Source organism: Xenopus laevis, chromosome 9_10S, assembly GCF_017654675.1.
Source record: "Xenopus laevis strain J_2021 chromosome 9_10S, Xenopus_laevis_v10.1, whole genome shotgun sequence".
Lineage (NCBI taxonomy): Eukaryota > Metazoa > Chordata > Amphibia > Anura > Pipidae > Xenopus > Xenopus laevis.
This window is the reverse complement of record NC_054388.1, coordinates 17,383,732-17,404,516: the sequence shown is the minus strand read 5'-3', so window position 1 is coordinate 17,404,516 and position 20,785 is coordinate 17,383,732. Positions and strand designations below refer to the sequence as shown.

The 20,785-nt window shown below is 45.7% G+C and overlaps 1 protein-coding gene across 7 annotated transcripts; it reads left to right on the top strand.

The window, feature by feature from the left end:
* Positions 1-12,184: 12,184 nt before the first annotated feature.
* Positions 12,185-20,321, top strand: tpd52l2.S (tumor protein D52-like 2 S homeolog). 7 transcript variants are annotated; one of them, XM_041577798.1, is made up of 9 exons: positions 12,185-12,311; positions 13,440-13,606; positions 14,005-14,153; positions 14,761-14,820; positions 15,889-15,990; positions 16,677-16,703; positions 18,069-18,110; positions 18,291-18,339; positions 18,431-20,321. In XM_041577798.1, exons 1-9 carry the CDS (start codon positions 12,293-12,295, stop codon positions 18,515-18,517), a joined length of 702 nt encoding a protein of 233 aa, XP_041433732.1. In that variant the 5' UTR covers positions 12,185-12,292; the 3' UTR covers positions 18,518-20,321.
* The last annotated feature ends 464 nt before the right edge of the window (positions 20,322-20,785 follow it).

Here is a 20,785-nt window from a genome sequence, read left to right as displayed (position 1 = left end):
TCCCTATTTCTTTATAGGGAAAAGTTCCCTTCCAGCCTAGCTGCTACCCCGGGCAAATGCTCATAACTCTTTACTAACCCCTCCGTACAGATTCTGTCCAGCGGAGTTCACGGGTGCCATCTTCAGCCGCTTCTGTAATCTTCGGAATGAGACCAGTGCTTCGGAAATTTTCGTGAGTTTCGGTGCATGCTCAGTTGTCACAAAACAGAAAATTGCTCCAACTGTGCATGCGCTGCTACGCCGGTCTTATTCCGAAGATTACTGAAGAGAAGAAGATCATTGCCGTGAACTCCACTGGGCAGAATCTGCACGGAGGGGTTAGTAAAGAGTTATGAGCATTTGCCTGGGGTAGCAGCTAGGCTGGAAGGGAGGAGGGGGGTCTATCTAGGGTAGGGAGGTAGGGTTTTTTTTGTTATTAAGGGTTTGTTTCTCCTTTAAGTTTTAATAATTTACTTATCTTAAACAGTTACAATTGTTTCATTGCTTATCTTAAATTGTTACAAAAGTATCTAAGGGCACCTTACTCAAGCTGCTCCCGCTTATTGTACCCTAATAACCCCAGACCCTTTCTCATGATGCCTCAGTCCGCCCTCCCCCCCGAAATGACCATGTGTGTTGAAAAATGGGGACAGAGTGAGAGACGTGGCCCCTAATTAAGTCTCACCACCACCCAGGCAGCTGAGTAATTGTGCTGCACCATGGGGGGCCCAATCGGAGCCCACTTTTTTCCATTACACATGACATCACAGGAGGTGTGATGCAAGCTGCCACTCTCACTATCAGGAAGGAGGAGGCTGAGATATCATAGGAAAGCAAATAGGCATTCCTTTTTTTTGAAAGGGCCCGTGGCGCCTGTGAGAGACAGGTAAGTGGCTTGTTGGAGAACATTGCCTTGCAGTAATGTAGGTTGGATAGCAGCCAGGGCTCTGTTTACAAGAAGTCAGTATTATGTTCCCTGTCAGGTGAACCCCAATGTGACTGGGCTCTAATATTGGGAGTCCTAATGGGAAGAGACTGAGGAGCATAATGACCAATGACAGATCAACGGCAGGATCTCTGGGCTAATAGCTCCTCTTTCCATCCTACTTAACCCCCCCCATGCCACCTGGCAAAGGGGCGAGAGGCAGCTGTTCCCTTTGGGTACCAGGGACTCCTACATGTTAACTCTTTCCTCTGACACAGGTTAACCCTTCTGTCCTCCAGTGGGTGTTTCAGTGTTGTAGCCTCTCTTCCCCTCCCTCTTATCTCATACTTCCCAACATTTTGGAAATAAAAAGAGGGACAACATTTTTTGACCACGCCCATTGTGTGGCCACACCCCCTAATTACCATGTTAATTTTACAAACTTTGGCAGTTTTTTTTTTAGTTATTACAGTTTTGCTAATGAAGGTGAATTGTGAGTCTAACTTCTCCCAAGGGACCTGTTATCTTATATCATTACAATTACTTATTTGCTTATCTCAAAATTGTTACAAAAGTATCTTATCTGCAACTGTGGCTGTTCTGGGCTCTCTGCCAAAGGCCAATTAAGTTAGAAACATTGTTTCTTTTTCTGGCTGTTCAGTGCAGAAAAAAACGGGACTTTCCAGTACAAACGAGGGACTATGGGTTGAGCTGTCAAAAGAGGGACTGTCCCTCTAAAAACGGGACATTTGAGAGGTATTTTATCTACTCTCTGCACCCCTCTTCCCACTCAGGGAGCAGCTGGCGATTCCTTCCTCCCAAACGGAGAGCTGCAGGTCCCCTGGAGGTGAGGGGGAAGGGGGTGTTTCCTCTCTGTTAACACTGGATGGACAGGCCATGCTATATATATATGTATGTGAGTAAAAAGTACATGTGCTAAATACACAGTAGGAAAGAGGTCCCTGTCCCATAGAGCTTACAATCTAAGCAAGTGGATAACATACAGCCACAAATTGTGTAGAGGTTTGGGCATTGGCCCATACATGCCAGAACGGGACCAGACAAGATAGTTCTAGTGCTCCCTCAGTTCTCCCATTTGGGGGGCTGTCACTTTGGTCCAAGGGCTTTAATAAAGGGCATATAAAAGAGTTGCTGCCCATATAAAGGCCAATGTAATAAAAAGCTGGCCATATGAGAGCCAATATAATATAAAACTGGATGTATGAGGGCCATTGTAATGTATTGCCTTGGACTGCGCAATACTGACAATGTCTTACAACCATGTCTCTATATTCAGTAAAACAACTCTGTATAGGCCCACCAGGGGCACATACATACATTACTTGGGACAATTGTATGTCATATTGAATGTCACTGCCAGCAAAGAAAGGGTTATTCTGTAGTCCGAGGGCAGATTAGAAGGAGGAAGGCTGAGAAGGCAGATGGCAGTGTGATGGGGGAGGGGTGGCTGGAGAGGTAATTTACCCCATTCTGTGAGGGGGAGGCATTAAAGCTTTGGCAGATGGAAGGGGTAAATATCTCCCCTTTACTTCTCACCCTACGAAATGGATAGTCCTGCAGTGCAGGTGCTCTTCGTGGATACTTTCTAGGCAGAGAATTGGTTAACTCAAATTTGAGCCCATGCCAGACTCTCTGGGCACCTAATGCACGGGTGCAAAATGTATCCTGATAGGGAGAGGGGCTGCATGCAGAAAATGACCTGCCCACCCCCCACACCTAGTTAGAGACACTGACATTGGGAAGTCCCTTCAGGGGGATATGCAGCAGAGACAGAGAGTCTGAGGGAGGGGAGAGAAAAGGGTAATGACTCAGTCCCTGCCCCAGCTATGAATATATATATATATATATATATATATATATATTTATTATTTTTTTACCACTGAACAAAGCAAAATACCCAGGTGCTACTCAAATAGACATTATCAATAGTTTTCCAAGGGAGAATGAGTGCACACTGGGAACCTTTAAATAGGTTATTTTAAAACCATAATTTTATTTAAGTTAATTAAAAACAGGCCGACGTTTCGGTCCACTTCTGGGACCTATTTCAAGACGATATATATAGAGAGAGAGAGACAAATACAAGAGGTCCTCTGCACTCAACCCAAGCCTCTTGTATTTGTATATCTACACGGACGGATACATGCTGATCTGACTCTCCCCACACTGCCTGCACTGCTGTGATCTCTTGATATTTAGGTGAGGCCTTACTAAAAATATCCTGGTCAGAGAAACCCAGGAGTTTAATAAAATATCATCAGCTGAAAGAACTGAGGTCTAAATAAAATCACAGAGTGATCGATGTAGCTGGGGGCTTAATAAAATACCATGGGCTGATAGATGGAGCTGGGGCTGAATAAAATGCAATGGACTGATAGATGGAGCAGGGGTTGAATAAAATACCATGGGCTGATAGATGGAGCTGGGGACTGAATAAAATACCATGGGCTGATAAGTGGAGCTGGGGCTTAATAAAATACATGGACTGACAGATGGAGCCAAGTGCTGATAAAATATCAGGGATTAAGAGATGGCTGAATAAAATATAATGGATTGATAGATGGAGCTGGGGTGTGAATAAAATGCAATGGGCTGATAGATGGAGCTGCGGGCTGAATAAAATACAGTGGACTGATAGATGGAGCCAATGCTGATATAATATCAGGGATTAAGAGATATCTGAATAAAATATAATGGATTGATAGATGGAGCTGGGGCTAAATAAAATGCAATGTACTGATAGATGGAGCTGGGGCTAAATAAAAAGCAATGGACTGATAGATGGAGCCAAGTGCTGATAAAATATCAGGGTTTAAGAGATGGCTGAATAAAATATAATGGATTGATAGATGGAGCTTTGGGCTGAATAAAATGCAATGGACTGATAGACAGAACTGGGGGCTGAATAATATACAGTGGACTGATAGATGGAGCTGGGGGCTAGGTTGGTGCCTTGCCCAGCGGATGGTGTGTGTGGGTAGGTGCACTACTGGCACATTTATAAGGAGTGCCTCATAGAGAGACAGATGGACCTGCTTTTTATCTCTTTGCTTTGTCCTTTCTAAATCACCATTCCCCCCCCCCCACCCCCTTACAGCTAATGTCATATCCCCAATCTGCGCTAAAATCTGCTGCACTGAAAGGGTTAATCCCCAACACCCCCCACTTCTCTCTTTCCCCTCTCTGACCTTTCTACTAATATCTTTCCTCTCCCCACCCCCTCCTTATCTCTCCCCCAGGCGCTTTCCCCCCTTTCCTTCCCCCCCACCCCTCACTCATCCTCCTGCTGCTATTCCTGTTCTGCCTTCCTGTCCGCCCCCCCCCCCCTCGCTCACATGCCCATGCTGTGCCAGGTCAGCAGGGAGAGGGCACCTTGTACCACACTGGGGTATTTGTGGGGCTGTTGTCAGGCTCAGAATCAAGACACAAAATAAGGTCTCATCCTACTCCATACATCCAGGCACAGAGGCATATCTCTGCAACTACAGGGAGAGGGGGCCCCTGGCAATACAGGATAGCAGGGACTCCCATCTAAGGGATCTTCAACCTGCAACTCTCACCATCCAGCTGAAAGTCAGAAATTCTTGATGTTTTACACAGTAAAAAATATGTCCACCCAAAGGGCACCTGTGATGAGGGTTCTCCATCCTTCCCCATAACTTGCCCTTCATGCTGTGTAATTCTTTATTACCCTCCATATGCTTGATATGGCAGGAGGACTGTTGTGGGGTCTATATAAGATGGGGGTAAACATGTGCTATAAGATAATGTCAAATTATCTTCTTAGGCATGAATTTGGGGCAAAATCTTCTAGTTCTTGTACTTTTCAGCAGTCAGCCCCTACAGAACATGCTTGGCTAGTAGTTTGCAACAGCACAGTTTTCCCAAAAGATACTTATAGTTAGTGAAATGATATACCCCTATTGTAAATAATAAGAATATTAGAAGTCACTGGGGGGGGTTCTGTGACCAGATCAAGGCTGCAGGCTGAGTTATACAGGACTGTATGGCCACTCCCACTCAAGGTACTGATGGGGTTGCCACCTGGCTGGTATTTTACTGGCCTGGCCAGTAAAAATGATGCATGAGCCCAATGTTATTAATAGGGCAAAAAAGATAAATATATAGGAATTTCTTTGCAGAAAAGGTTGCAACCCTAGGTACTGATCTTCGAGCTCTAGGACTGAGAAATAGTGCTGGGTAAGTGCTGAGAAGGCAGAATGGGAGTGAAAAAGGGAGGGTGTGTGGACTCCCTACTGCTCTTTGACCTGCTGGAAGGTGGGGGAGCACCTGAAGGGAGAGGGGCAGGAAGGCTTTTCAGTCAGAGGAGAATCTGCAGTCCCAAGAGGGGGAGGGAGGGGACAAATAAAGGTCCCACTCAGGCAGATTGAGGAGCAGAAACAGACATATTTACATTGCTGTAAAATATCCCAACTTTGGGGTGCAATATCCCCTTCCATACCTGGGCATTAGAGTTGCTGCAATAAATTGACCCCTGGGTGATTCTGGTATGGCCCAGACCCAAACAAGCTGATCCTTGGGCCGAAGACACAAGTGGCAATTTGTCGCAGCAACTTTTTATTCAAAAAACATGATCGCAGCAATTTAGCGGCCATAGATTATTGCACAAATCGCCAAGATTATTTGCAGAATGATTGTGGTCATCAATCTCTGTGATTGTTTTATAAGTCATGGCGATGAATTGCCACGTGTCTTCGGTGTATGTCTTGTATTGTATGTAATGGCTACATGGAATGCAATATAGACTGCAGCATCCATCAATGTTTCTTACAGTAGAAGAGGAAGAGGATTCAGCGTGTGCTCAGATGTAAAGTGGGGAACCCCCTAATTTACTAACTCACCCCAAGAGAATGCTCCATAGAGCCTGATGTGTGCAGACCCCAGAGATTCAAAGGGTTAATACTGATGGGGAGGGGCGCTTCCCCAATTGGAAGAGAGTGAGAGTGGGAGAAGAGGAACTCCCTGGACCCCTCCTGCTGCAAAGGGCTATTTTGGGGAGCCAGAGAGTATGATGCTTCCCCTTTCTGTTGTGCCTGTGTATGTGGGTATCCGCAAGGTAGAGCAGAAAAGAGGAAGTGCCCCCACAACCGACCCCCCCCCCACACTAGCCGAGCGCTCACCTGTCTGCAAACAACAAAGGGAACATATAGGCTGCCTGTCTTCCAGAATGCAATAGAACTGCAAGCTCCTGGGCACAGGGCAAGGTAACCAGATCAGTGCTTTGGTTACAACCCCCCCCCCCCCCGGACAGGCAAACTATATATCCATAAACATGAAATGAAAATGAAATGATTGGCCCCACAGCAGAATCTTTTTACGGCCCAGGACATCATTTGTACAACTATTGTTAAAGGGATACTGTCATGGGAAAAAAAATTTTTTTCAAAATGAATCAGTTAATAGTGCTGCTCCAGCAGAATTCTGCACTGAAATCCATTTCTCAAAAGAGCAAACAGATTTTTTTATATTCAATTTTGAAATCTGACATGGGGCTAGACATTTTGTCAATTTCCCAGCTGCCCCATGTCATGTGACTTGTGCTCTGATAAACTTCAATCACTCTTTACTGCTGTACTGCAAGTTGGAGTGATTATCACCCCCTCCCTTTTCCCCCCAGCAGCCAAACAAAAGAACAATGGGAAGGTAACCAGATAACAGCTCCCTAACACAAGATAACAGCTGCCTGGTAGATCTAAGAACAACACTCAATCGTAAAAACCCATGTCCCACTGAGACTCCTTCAGTTACATTGAGAAGGAGAAACAGCAGCCTGCCAAAAAGCATTACTCTCCTGAAGTGCAGGCACAAGTCACATGACATGGGGCAGCTGGGAAATTGACAAAATGTCTAGCCCCGTGTCAGATTTAAAAATTGAATATAAAAAAATCTGTTTGCTCTTTTGAGAAATGGATTTCAGTGCAGAATTCTGCTGGAGCAGCACTATTAACTGATTCATTTTGAAAAAAAATTTTTTTCCCATGACAGTATCCCTTTAAGGTCCCCATAGACGCGATGATTCTTCTTTGGTGAACGACCGATTTCAGTGCAGTCCGACCAATCCATCAAATTATCGTGCGGTTAGTGGGATTCGAACGATCGTACATCTTACAATGTTTCACACGACATCTGTCAGAAAATTGATCGGCCAGGTTTAAAAATCTTTATCGGTCCCAGTGCAAACTATAGGCAGCTACTCTTCAGTTTTGCTGGCAATATCGGCTCAAATGGTCTTTTTAGGTGATGGACACATCGTACATTTAAACGATCATTTAGAGATAATCGAGGTCTCACGATAACGATTGAATCTTTTAAAAATCTTTATGTCTATGGCCAGCTTTACAGTATCTGTCTAGTGTAAAACTGTATCTACCAATTAGGGTTGCCACCTTTTCAGGAAAAATACCAGTCTTTCTATATTTGTATATTATTCCTATTAATAACATTGGCATCAAGCATCATGTTTATTGGCCAGGTGGCTATCCTACTGGCAGTAAGTGCCACTGACAGTTAGTTCCACGCAGCTGGAGGGCCACAGGGTGGAATTCTGGGAGTTATACCATCCCCGTGGCTTTTACAGATTGTATCATTAGAGCCAAAGGTGAGATCAGACATGTGCCCATGAGGCAGAATACTTGGCTGGGAAGTTCTGGTTAGTGTGGGAATTGCAGAGCTGGCACCAGCATAACAGCAGGGTGAGTGGCTGTGCTCAATGGCCACCCCTAGTGATTAGCTGCAATAAGGCAGGTTCTCCTGCTCTGGAACTGGGGGTGGGAGAAACTGGGAGGGATATTTTAGGTGTGGAAGCCACATAAATGATTGTGTCTCTGAGGGCTGGTTGAGGTTGTTTGTGTGTGTGGGGGGGGGGGCGGTTGTATAAGTGGCTTCAAGGATGGGACAGAGGCTTGGGGCAGGGTGGATAATAAATAAATAAAGAAACAAAGGAGTCTGCTGCCCTCCAAAGGCTACCTGTCTGAATTACATGTCAGGCTGCATGTTAGGGGGTAGTGATGAATGCATGTATATTTTTATTAACTTAGTGCTACTTATGTATGCAGTACTGTACAGCAGAACAATTAATTCATGAACACACAGGGGGTCATTACAATAATTGATACAAATAAATCCATAGTACAATTGCAATAAAGATTCCCCAGAGCTAAGTGTAAAAGAGACAAGAGGAAGGAGATCCCTATCCCACAGAGCTTACAATCTAAATGGGAGTGTAACTTACAGACACAATTAGGAGGATATTAAGTGCTGCAGATCACAGTGGTTGACACAGCAATATAAGTTTAAGTTCCCAGTTAAGGTGTTATGAGAATGTTCCAAGTGCAGCAAGACAAAAAAAAAGTTTAAGGAGGGAAACAGCAGTAGTGGTGGAAGGTGCAACAAAGCAGTGGCGCCCCCAGGAGTGAGCAAGAGGAGTGGAGGAGTTAAGGTGGTCATACACAGGCTGATAAAAGCTGCAGACAGAGCGAGTTGGCAGCTCACTGGCCCGTGTGGGGCCCACCAATGGGCTTCCCTGATCGATAACTAGCCGAAAGTTGGGCAGATGTCGATCGGGCAGGGGATAAATCACGTTGGATCTGACCACCCGTATGCCATACATTATGATTGGATCGTTGGGCCCTAGGGCCCAAGATCGGATCAGCCCGAAATCGCCCCAAAATGGGCATATTGGGGAGTGATCCGCTCGTTTTGGAAAAATCACCAAATTAGCGGATCTCTATGTGTGTGGCCACCTTTAGCCAGGAACATATGGAGACACATAGTTTGTAAGTTATTCTTTGTTTATGAGAAGCCATGATAGGGACTTTAGCAAAGAATGGGCCTGCACCCTCTTGAATGAGAGGGGGAGAATTCTAGCAGCAGTATTTAATACAGAATGTAGTGAGGAGAGATGGGAGTTAGGGAGTCCAGTTAGTGGCAAGTTGCAGTAGTCTAGTCAGAATAGGAGAGCATACACAGGGGCGGATTAATGCACAGACTACCCTATAGACTAAGGGCCCAGTGTGATTGGAGGGAATTTCTATTTTCTTTTAATATTTATTTTTAATTGCGCTGATGAATCTGGTTGGGCAAACTTGCTGGGAGAAGAGTGCAGGCAAGGCTTGTGAGTATGCACCTGAATGTGTGCAGATCCAGTCGCTATTGTGGGCCAAACCTGACCCAACGTAGTGAATTTGGGCAGGGCCAGGCCAAAACATCTGGGCCCCCTAGGCCACCTGGCCGGCAACCTCTCTCCCCCCTTGTGCAAGTGTGCATGCTCTTATGCAACCACGCTACAGGAAGAGCAGGCAGTGAGAGGACAAGGGTGAGGCCTTTGCACCCTAGGCATGTGCCTCTTCTGCCTACCCCTAGTTCTGGCCCTGAGCATGGGTGCACACATGCAAATTCTGCATGCATCTGGACCCAGCAGTAGTCTAGAAGGAGGCCCTATGTGTATGTAGTCTAGGGGCCCCACATGCCATTAATCCCCCACTAAGCATACTTGAGCATCTTAGATGTTGCAGGTGAATAAAAGAGATGGATTTTGGAAATAGTGATAGGGTTTGACAGTGGTGTTATAACCACAGACATGCTTACATGACAGGGTTATGTAAGCATGTCTGTAGCGATAATCAATAGCCATCAATAGCAATAATAAAGGCCGAAGTAGGACCAGGCTTTGGTGGAAAGATGAGTAGTTCACATAGCCTTGCGGCACTGCATTGCATGAAACTGAGGATGAGGTTCTGTTGGCATAAGAGATAGTGAATGATAGATTAGAAAGATAAGAAGAGAGTTATGACACAGCCTGATTATAGATATCAAGCAAATGCAGAATTTGCATCAGGAGGGAGTGGTCAACCACATGAAAGGCAGATGGTAGGTCAATATGGATTAGGACAGAGAAGTGACCTTTGGCTTTGGCAACTTGATGATCATTTGTAACTGCACAATGCAGTCTCAGTAAATAGCAAAGTTTGCAGTGGGTCCAACAGATTATGGGTGTATAGAAAGTTAGCAATACAGGGGAACACAAAAAATTTCTAGGATTTCAGAGGCGAGTGGTAGAACTGATACAGGACAATAATTCCATACAATAAAAATTAAAAATAGGCCTGTTTGAATGGATAGGGGAAAGTTACAGACAGGCCTGGATTTGTGGTAAGGTTTACCAATGGGCTGATCATGAAATACAATAGTTTTTTAAATTTGCCATGCGCCAATCCCCAACCTGATGATGAAAATTTGTGCATGTGCACAAATGAAGGGAAGTGATGTAATTGAAGATGTAAGAGCTGGAGTGTTTAAACAAAGAAGGCATAGGGTCAACAGAGCAAGTTGTGAGTGGGAATGACAAAAGAAGCTGGGAACCTAAGGGTTAGTCCACACGAGGAGATTCGGGGAGATTTATTCGCCTGGCGACTAATTGGCTCTTCTTCTGGGCGACAATCTCCCCGAAATGCCTTTGCGTGTCATCCCATCCGCTATAATGAAAAGTCGCCTGCGCTAAAGCACACGCGGTGCTTCCTTTTCCGAAGTCTGCCAAAGTTTCCTCATGAGGCAACTTCGGGCGACTTCAGAAAACGAAGCGCCGCGTGTGCTTTCGCGAAGGGCGACTTTTCATTATAGCGGATGGGAAGACAAGGAAAGACTGTTCGGGGAGATTGTTGCCGAGAAGAAGAGGCGATTAATCCACAGGCGACTAAATCTCCCCGAATCTCCTTGTGTGGACTAACCCATAGGTTAATGTAACAGGATAGAAAGAATTAAGGAAACAGAATGTGCCTAAATAAACTACAGCAACAAATGTTAGATTTCATATGGCACCATAAAATATAGAATAAATAAACAGATATGCTACCAATCTACCACAAGAGGGGGCTTAGCTTTTCCACATTTGGAAAGTTACAGGAAGGCAGCCATCCTAGCCCAAATAGTTAAATACCACCAACAGCATTAACAGATGGGTGGAACTTGAGAACCAATGAACTACTCCTCATAAAGCTGCAGATCTACAATGGTTAGAGCATAAACATAGGCCAAAAAAAGCACGAATACTCAATGGTGGAATGGGACACAGTTAAATGTTCCTTGTATCCTTGAAAAACCCCATCCCCACTCACACCACTATTTCATAATCCTGCCTCCCCCCCCCAGGTATGCATTCCTCATTATTCTCATGGTGGACATCTCATGGATTTCAAACTATCCAAGATGCAGTCAGAGACTCTAAACCACTTACATGGGACATTTGATTTTAACAAATCATCCACTATATAACAAGGACGATGGAACAACCTTATTCAGATACTTTACTATTTGAACATTTATGCAACAAATTTCAGACAGTTTTGGGGCAAAAATCTGCTGCCCACCAAAATGTCTGACATTTTTTTAACCAATATTTATTAAAATTATATATATATATATATAAATCCTTCAGAATGGACCAGCACTCTAGAAACTTTTCAATCAAAATAATTGTATTCAAACATCACTTCTGTGACCAACGTTTCTGCCAACATTGGGGCCTTTATCAAGGATAATGATAAAGTCCTTGATGAAGGCCCCAATGTGGGCCGAAACGTTGGACACAGAAGTGGTTTGAATAAAATTATTTTGATTGAAAAATGTCTGGAGTGCTGGTCCATTCTGAAGGTTGTATACTACATTTGATTAGAGCACCCATCACAGATTATGAAAGGAAGAGTGCGGGTACTTTCAGAACAAATCTATAAATATAATACACAAACACCATGAATATCTTATAAATGATATCCTTATAAATGGTGAGTTTTGATGTCATCAGTTATAAACGGTGAATTCTGATGTAATTTCTGTCACATGACTCACTGAAATTTGTGTATTATAATAAATAAAGTACCTCCAGTTGTAAAATATGAGGATATTAGAAGTTACCTTGCAGTTCCATGACCTGTATAAAAATACTCAGCCTTCGGCCTCGTGTTTTTATAAGGTGATGAAACTCCTCGGTAACTTATAATATCCTTATATTTTACAAGCGGGGGTACTTTATTCACTATATATTAGGACTTTATGGGGCGCCTATACTTCCTGGGCCCCCCTCTATAGTTATGCCCCTGGTGACAGGCAAATCCTAATTTATGATTTGATTTCGGCCACCGTCATCAACCGAAATACCCCGTATTTATCCACCACTGGAAGGAAACATAGCCCACCGAAAAGATGGCGCTTAAACTCCTTGTGCCGACACACTTAGGAGACCGCATATCATTTCCGGCAAAACAGACGTCTGCGCATTTACACTGCTAAAGTGTTGATTTCCGGAAATAGGCCACGCCCAGCAGCTGTCGACAACTTCCGGTAAAAGGAGACATGGAGCCCAGTGGTCAGGGTGAGAAACGAAGATAAATTGCCTGTCTATGAGGGACGGTACCATTAGACAAAGAGACAGTCCTTGTTACATGGGGGGAATCAAGTGAAAGTCAGTCCCCCTTACCTGGGGGGGGGGGGGGGTAGTAATCAGTGAGAGACAGTCCCTCTCTGGAGAGTTTCAGTGAAAGACAGTCCCTGTTACATTCAGTGGGGGGAATCAGTGAGAGTTGGCCCCTGTAACATGGGGGAAGGGTTATCCATGAAAAACTGTACCTGTTACATGATGGGTAACAGTGAGTGTCAGTCCCCCCTGTTGGGGACATGGGGAGTGGTATCAGTCAGAGTCAGTCCCTGTTACATGGGGGGGGGGGTGATATCATTGAGATTAAGTCCCTGTCACATTGCTGGTATCAGTGAGTGTCAGTCCCTGTTAAATGGTGTGGAGTATAGTATCATTGAGATTTAGCCCCTGTTACAATGTGGGTATCAAGTGAGACAGCCCATATTACATTGGGGGGATATCAGTGAGAGACAGTCCCTTTACATTGGGTCGTGTATCAGTGAGAGACAGTACCTTTTACATTGGGTGGGGTATCCGTGAGAGACAGTCCCTGTTGCATTGGGGGTATCCGTGAGAGACAGTACCTGTTGCATTGGGTGGGGTATCAGCGAGAGACAGTACCTGTTGCATTGGGTCGGATATCCGTGAGAGACAGTCCCTGTTACATTGGGGGTATCAGTGAGAGACTGTCCCTGTTACATTGGGGGTATCAGTGAGAGACAGTCCCTGTTACATTGGGGGTATCAGTGAGAGACAGTCCCTGTTACATTGGGGGTATCAGTGAGTCAGGAGTCAGCCCCTGTTACATGGGGGAGGGGCGTTCAGTGAGAGTCAGTCCCTGTTACAAGGGGGGGGTTCAGTGAGAGTCATTCCCTGTTATATGGGAGGGGGGTTTAATAATGAGCATTCGTCCATTTTAATTGGGGGGGGTATCCGTGAGAGTTAGTCCTTGTTACATGGGGGGGGGGGGTTCTATGAGAGTCAATCACTTTTACATTTGGGCCCTTCCCCCAGCCTTGCAAGTAGAGCTATGAGTCTGCACTCCCTTGCTTCCCTCCTGCTGACCGTGCTTCTCCTCCTGAACAGACATCAACCTTAACTCTCCCAACAAAGGTTTGCTGACAGACTATGTAGCAGATGTACCTGTGGCTCCCACTGGGGGGCTTGTCCCTGCTGATGCTGCTGGGATGGCAGTGTTGCCAGAGGGCCTGACAGAAGCTGAGGCTGAGGAGCTTCGCAGTGAGTTGCTGAAGGTAATTTGGAATCTGGTGGTGTCCCATTAGCGGGGAGGCACCACTGCTCTCCTGGGTTTATCGGGTCTCTTCCTGACACCAGTGGAATGTACCACATTTAAACTGGGGGGGGGGATAACAATTTGGAACCCTTCAGTGATTTGGCGTTTAATTCTTCTTTCATTTGGAATTTAGAAACAATGGCTGTAATATTATATGTACAAATCATTGCAAAAGAAAGCAGGGTCTGTCTGTCCCTTTCTATGCTCTGACTCCTAGTGAACTAACCTCCGCTACAATGTTTCAAGAGTCAAAACCAGAGAACAGAAATGGATAAACAAATGCTCCTTTTAGTTGCCAGGAGCTGTGCATTGGCATCTCTGTGGCATGGGCTAAAATCCTCTTCCTTTGGGTGGCAGGTGGAGGAGGAAATCAACACCCTGCGCCAGGTTCTGGCTGCCAAGGAGAGACATTCCACTGAGCTTAAGAGGAAACTGGGCCAGACCCCCCTAAATCAGCTGAAGATGAACTTGTCCAAGAGCCTTCAGGAGGTGCAGATGTCAAACGCGTGAGTACCCCCAATGTTGCCACCTTCAGCTCCAGCTCACACCAACATGGTCCTAGTATCACCCTCCCAGGGAGGTCCCTATTTATATATAAGCCCCCAAGGGCTTGTGCCTAGGTTGGCAGCTTAAGGGGATGGCGATTGGGTGCCTATAAAATCAATATATATATATATTTATATAATATATATTTTATTTTATGAAAGTAGCTTCCCCTCTTGTGCCCCCACCCATAGTAGGAGTTAGCCAAGAATGGCTCCTTGTGTGTCAAATTTATATGGCAGTAAGTAGTTGATGGTTGGGGAAGGTTCTGCAGCTATTAGGGGCAGTAAGTCAGGGTAAGGGAAGGTTCTAGAGAAATTAGGGGCCTCAAATCAGGATTGGGGAAGGTTCCGGAGCAAGTAGGGACAGTAAGTCAGTAAGGACTAGGAAAGGTTTCTGAGCAATATGGGGCAGTAAGTCCATGAGGATTGGGGGAAGGAACATATTTGGATCAGTAAGTCAGGATGGGAGGGGGGGAATGGAACAGTTAGGGGTAGTAAGTTAATAAGGATTTGGGGAAGGTTCCGGAGTAATTAGGGCCCCAATACACTTGTCTCCTTTCTGTTTCAGTTATGTAAAAACATCAGAGAAACTTGGCGAGTGGAACGAGAAAGTGACCCAGTCTGATGTGTGAGTTTCTGCCCCATTGTGCACATTGGCTGCCAGCTGGGGGGTGCTATCTCCTGGGGCTTCTTTGCATTAGAGGGTTGTCTGTGCATTGGGAGCATGTTTTATTAAGAGCAGTGATCACCAGTGCATATTTAGGGCAGAGATTGGGGAGTGGAAATGTCCTTCCTCTGGCCATTGCCCAATGAGTGTTTTATTTGTATGGGGCCTCCAAGATCCAGAAATAGGATAGTTGGTGGCTCTCACGTCTGACAGAATGATAGAGGGGGGATCTTGGGCCTAAAGAAAGGACAGAGTCGGACTTTTGAGTCTGTGAGAAGGATAAGGGGGAGGTCACAGGCCTGAGGGTAAATGTGTGTGGGGGGTCATACCTGAAGGATGGATAGAAGGAAGCTCTCAAGCCTGAGGGACTGATAGAGGGGGCTCTCAGGTCTGAGTGTAAGATACAAGGGGGGATTTCATACCTGAGATGCTCTTGCACCCGATCGAAGGATAGAGGCGGAGCTCTAGGACCTGAGGGAAGAACAGAGGGGAGGCTCTCCGGCCTGTGGGAAGGACAAAGTTAGGGTTTCTGGCCTGAGGGAAGAATAGAGAGGGGGGGGTTTGAAGCCTGAGGGTATGGGGCAAGGAGGGCTCTTAGGTCTGAGGGATGTATAAAGCGGGGCTCTCAAGTTTGAGGGAAGGATGGAGGATGTTCATACCTGAGGGAGAGATGGGAGGGCTATCAGGTCTGAGGGTAAGATACAAGGGGGTTAATTCCTAAGGGGGGATACAGGGGGGCTTCCAGGCCTGAGGGTAAGATTTGATTGCTGCACAAAGAAGGAGAGTGCCAGTGTGTGTGTAGGGGGGGCTTGCTGTGTGGGTGTTGCTTATAGGGATGTAAGCCATAGGGCAACAGTGGTGCACAGACAGTACAGGGAAATCTGCTTTACTGCTTATTCCTTTGCTCAGTTTCACATGGACTGTGCTAGACTTCTCCCACCCAGGTACTTCTCTTTGTACCTACCCCTTTGTTCTCCCTGTGTGCCCCATCTACCTCTGTGTGTGTAAATCTATATCCATCTGTTGCAGCTACAAGAAGACCCATGAGACCCTGTCACAGGCAGGGCAGAAAACTTCTGCAGCTTTGTCTAACGTGGGGACAGCTATCACCCGGAGACTGGGAGACATGAGGTAGGGTCACTTCTTACCCTGTGTGGCTGTAAGTTACTGTATGTCTCATGTGCAGTGAGACACTGGCACCAGCGCAGAAGTGAAAAGTTTCAGCCAGTTGCTTCATTGTATTAATGCAGATGGACAGTGCCTCTCAGGGTTGTGGGAGTTACAGTATGTTTGTTGGCAGCCTGTTACCAACTGACACTAAGCTGCATTGCTTTTTTTTCTCTCCTTGATGCTCACAGTCTCCTCCTGGCACAGGGGGCACTGCAACCTCTAGAGATGTTCAGGGGGTAAGAATCCCAGGAATGGGTGCAACCACTGACCGGTGCCAGCCAACTCTAGCAGCCTTTTTTCTTGGGCACCTTGCCATCTTGAGGGAGGGGGGTACCTTGTACTGTGCAATGGCAAGCATGTCATGGGCCCTGTATTTGCCATTAGGTTTACATATATACTGCCCTCCGCTCATGTCCCTCTGTGTTGGCTGGTTCATGTGATAAGCAGTGATCTCTCCTTGGGGTATGAAGTGCTGTGATTGGTGGGACAACAGTGATCTCTCCTTGGGGAATGGAGTGCTGTGATTGGAGGGAATCTTTCTTGGAGTACTAATGTGACTGGTGTGATGACCTGGGCATGGCTTGTTGTGATTGGGTGGGGCACTGATTGTTGTGCTTATTGCTCTCTATCCATGCTCTCGTTGGCAGGGCTTTCCCTTTCTCTCAGTCATTTAGGTAAGAGGTACCTGTTTCCCTTGTCTCTCTCCTTCCCGCTGCTCTCACATATCAGACAGACCAATATAGTAATGTAACTGGGGGTGAAACACCCCTTGAGCTCTATGAGCTTCCTGCTCATATGTGGGCTGTGGTGGGATAAATGCCTCTAGATATAGAGCAGATAGAATGGGAGGAGGAAATGAACAGGATAGCATAAAGTATTGGCAGGCTGTGGGAGGGGCAGGGATTGGGTGGTTAAGTGGAGGTAGACTAGGTAGGTTGCTAGACATAGGGTATCAAGTATTCTGGTACCCCCACTAATACTTTGTACTGGGGCATGGTACGTACACACTGCCACATACATGCACCCTCCTGTACCAGCAGCAAGCAGTGAAGTGCTTTTTAATACGTAAACTTGATCACTAGAGCTTACAGTCTAGAGGCAAAAAGGGGTATAAGATCCTTATTTTAGGGGAGCTGCTGAAGGAACTTTGTACTCCATGTGCAAAATGTCTCATTTGTGTCAGTGCTCAGAGCAAATTTATCTTACTGCAGTGCTGCACAAAACTCCTTTTTACTGCAATTTCCCATCAGCACCTACAGCTTCCTCACATTCTCACCCCATGTTTGTCAGTGAGTATCCCTCTCTGTCTGGTCTGTGTGTGCCAAGCTGGCATGTATGTGTGTAGGGCACTGGCTAATCTGTGCCAACTTCCTCTCAAGCAGAACCAAGCAGCCATTTCCACAAAGTTATGCCCCATGGTACCCATTTCTATAGGGTGTGGATCCTCAAAGGAACAGAAACACCAAAAAATAAGTGTTTTAAAGGAACGACAATATAATGTAGTGATGCCCTGTATTGCTAAAACTGGTGTGTTTGTTTCAGAAACACTACTATAGTTTATATAAACAAGCTGCTGTGTAGCCATGGGGGCAGCCATTCAAGCACAGGATACACAATAGATAACAGATATGTACTGAAGATCCCATTAAATACTACAGAGCTTATCTGTTATCGCCTGTGTATCCTTTTCTTTTTTCAGTTTTGAATGGCTGCCCAGCAGCTTGTTTATATAAACTATAGTAGTACTTATCTGTTATCTACCGCATATCCTGTGCTTGAATGGCTACACAGCAGCTTGTTTATATAAACTATAGTAGTGTTAATGAAGCAAACACACCAGTTGACTTTCATTATTTTTTGGTGTTACTTTTCCTTTAAAAAGCATTAATACAGGGATTGTCACAGATCCTCCAGGGGTGCAGGGCAAGCCCACCTCCTTATATGTGAACCACCCTCCTCCTGGCTGCTTGGTACTGGCCCAAAGCTTGTTCTGCCATTGCTAACTGTGATTTTCCCCTCCCCCATGCTTTCGGGAGCAGCAGCTACTCTATCCGCCACTCCATAAGCATGCCTGCCATGAGGTAATGTATGACTCTGGGGCTGTGGGGAGGGCACTGGGTTGGGCCACTAGGGGGCACACAACACAGATTGGATTTGGTTTCTCACTTTCTTCCATGTAGGCAGGTCCCCCAGGGCAGGAGTCATGGGGGGGACGACGAATATAAAGTCATTTTTACCATGTTCTCTTCTTGGCCCCACAGGAACTCACCCACCTTCAAATCGTTTGAGGAGCGTGTGGGAAGCCTAAAGGTAGTGGGCAGTGTCCATATTGTCTGTATGCCAGGTATGCCCTAGTGCTGGTGTTGTTCATCACTCTCCTCTCTGCTTCTGTTACCCCCAGAGCCGGGTGTCCCTCGGAGGAGGAGAAAGCGACAGCAGCAACTTGCACTCTCCGGATAACAAGTCACAGGACTCCGCTCCCTTCTAGGCCTTGCTCTCCATACTGTGACCCAAAAGAACATGATTGTTTCCCAGCCACTCCCCTTCCTGTTTCTCTGGCTCTCAGCCTGGGAATCCCTCCGTTTAAATGGAAACTTTAAGAATAGCCTTAGGACATTATCTGCATTGCTGCTGCTGCCTGTAGGGGGAGCAAGTCACATGGATGGGGCTGGGGTCGGGGTTGCTGCTGCCTATAAGGGGTGCACTTCACATGGGTGGGGCAGCAAGATGCATGTTCATAAATATGAAACTAAAACAGCCTCCTTCTAATAGATTTGGTAGGGGTGGGGCTACTCTGTTGGGTGGGACTAGGTGGTTATGTTATTGTGATCTAACCTAGTGTGAGGTTATTGACAATAAAGTGGAAGAGAGATGGTATTCCGTTATGGGAGGTGCTTGATAGGACGCTGTTGGTGTGGCTAGAGAGACACTAGATGAGTTATTTTGGGAGATGCTTGTTGGACTGCTTGGGTGGGTCTAGGGAGTAACCAAGGAGGGTGAGGTTGTGGGAGGTGCTTGATTAGAATGGTATGGGTGGGGTTATAGTAAAATGAGAGAAGGTGCTTTAAGGGTTAGAATCCTTATTTTCATATTTATGGGAACTGCCATATTGCTTGCCTCTGTACGGCACTGCCCACTGATAAGCTTTAATTCCCTGTAGGTAGCTTGATGCCAGGCAAGCATTATGCAACTCATGTGATGTACACTTGTACCCAGACTTCCCTTTAAATGCAGGAATCGACAGCTTCTTTGATTTAGTTTCCCTTTAAATAGCAGGCGCAGTTGTTCTGTGACACCCCCAACTTGATGTAAATCCTAAAACAGGATGAAGGCGGGGATTCTGGATGCAAATCATCTCCTAATTTAACCCTTTTCCTTCCTATAGGATATTCAGACTTGTTGCCCAGGGCAGTGAGATTGCCCACTGGGTGTGACCCCTTTTCATACCGATAATTTGTGAATAGGAAACACTATCAAGCAACTGGCGGGTTTATCCCATATTGTCAGGAAGCCCTGAGGCTATTTTTGATTTGATTTAACCCCCTGCTCACCAGAGAAGGGTGCAAGTTTATTCTAACTTTGTCTTTTTTCTTTCTCTGTGATACTTGAACTGCACTGCTTACTAAGCGGGACCACAGGTGCCCCCATGCAAATGCTGTAAAGACCATAGATATATAGATATAGATATATATATATATATCTATATATATATATATATATATATATATATATATATATACACACACACACAGAACTCTTTTCATCCATGCAGTGTCATTTATACTGTGTATCATTCTGTATTGCTGCTGTTCTGTCCGTGAGAGAGAGAGGGTGTAATTAGAACTGCTGGAAATTATAGAAAGGAGCAAAGCTGATTGGTTTATGTTTTGCATATGGAGGGGCTTTACTTTAGGATCATGGGAAGGATTGCATCACCTCTGGTTTTTATTGCTGGGAACTGTAGTTCATTGACAGGTATAGGGGCCACAGATGAGCACTCCTTGCCCCAGGGGTAAGTGTGTGGCCCCACTCTCTATTGTCTTCTCTGTACTGTGCATTGTTGTTCTCCTATCACTGTGTAACATATAACCAAAGGCATCACATCTTGCTGGCACCTGCACTCCCCTTCCTGGGGAGCAATAGTGGCGCCCCCACTAATTTCAGGCATGCAGGTTTTATCTACAAAATGTGTTTGTACCACAAATCCCTCAACTGAAGGGGAGAGGCCACAGCTCTGTAAGTGGCTCCTTCCTCTCTTTAGGGGGCTCTATCAATAAAGCATTTAATAGGAACCTGTGTGAGTCTGTTGCTTTAGAGCAGTGATCTCCAACCAGTAGCTCGTGAGCAACATGTTGCTCACCAACCCCTTGGATGTTGCTCTCAGTGGCCTCAAAGCAGGTGCTTATTTTTGAATTCCAGGCTTGGAAGAAAGTTTTAATTGCATAAAAACAAAGTATACTGCCAAGTAGAGTCTCCTGTAGACTGCCAGCCCACATAGGGGGCTACCAAATGGCCAATCACAGTCCTTATTTGGCACCGAAAGGGACTTTCATGCTTGTGTTGCTCCCCAACTCTTTTTACATTTGAATGTGGCTCACGGGTAAAAAAAGGTTGGAGACCTTTGCTTTAGAGGGACCTGCCCCGGGGGAAAGGGGAAGGGACCCAGACAGTCAGGTAGGCAGATTCTGCCAGTATTTAAAGGACAGCTAATACGAACATAGGAAATAATACTTTTGAGTTATTCTGGGAGCAGAAA

Excerpts from the sequence above, each read along its gene's own strand:
- tpd52l2.S (XM_041577798.1), top strand. Across the intron at positions 15,991-16,676 it reads CGGAGACTGGGAGACATGAG|GGCTTTCCCTTTCTCTCAGT; the intron begins GTAGGGTCACTT and ends TCTCGTTGGCAG. Across the intron at positions 18,340-18,430 it reads AGCGTGTGGGAAGCCTAAAG|AGCCGGGTGTCCCTCGGAGG; the intron begins GTAGTGGGCAGT and ends TGTTACCCCCAG.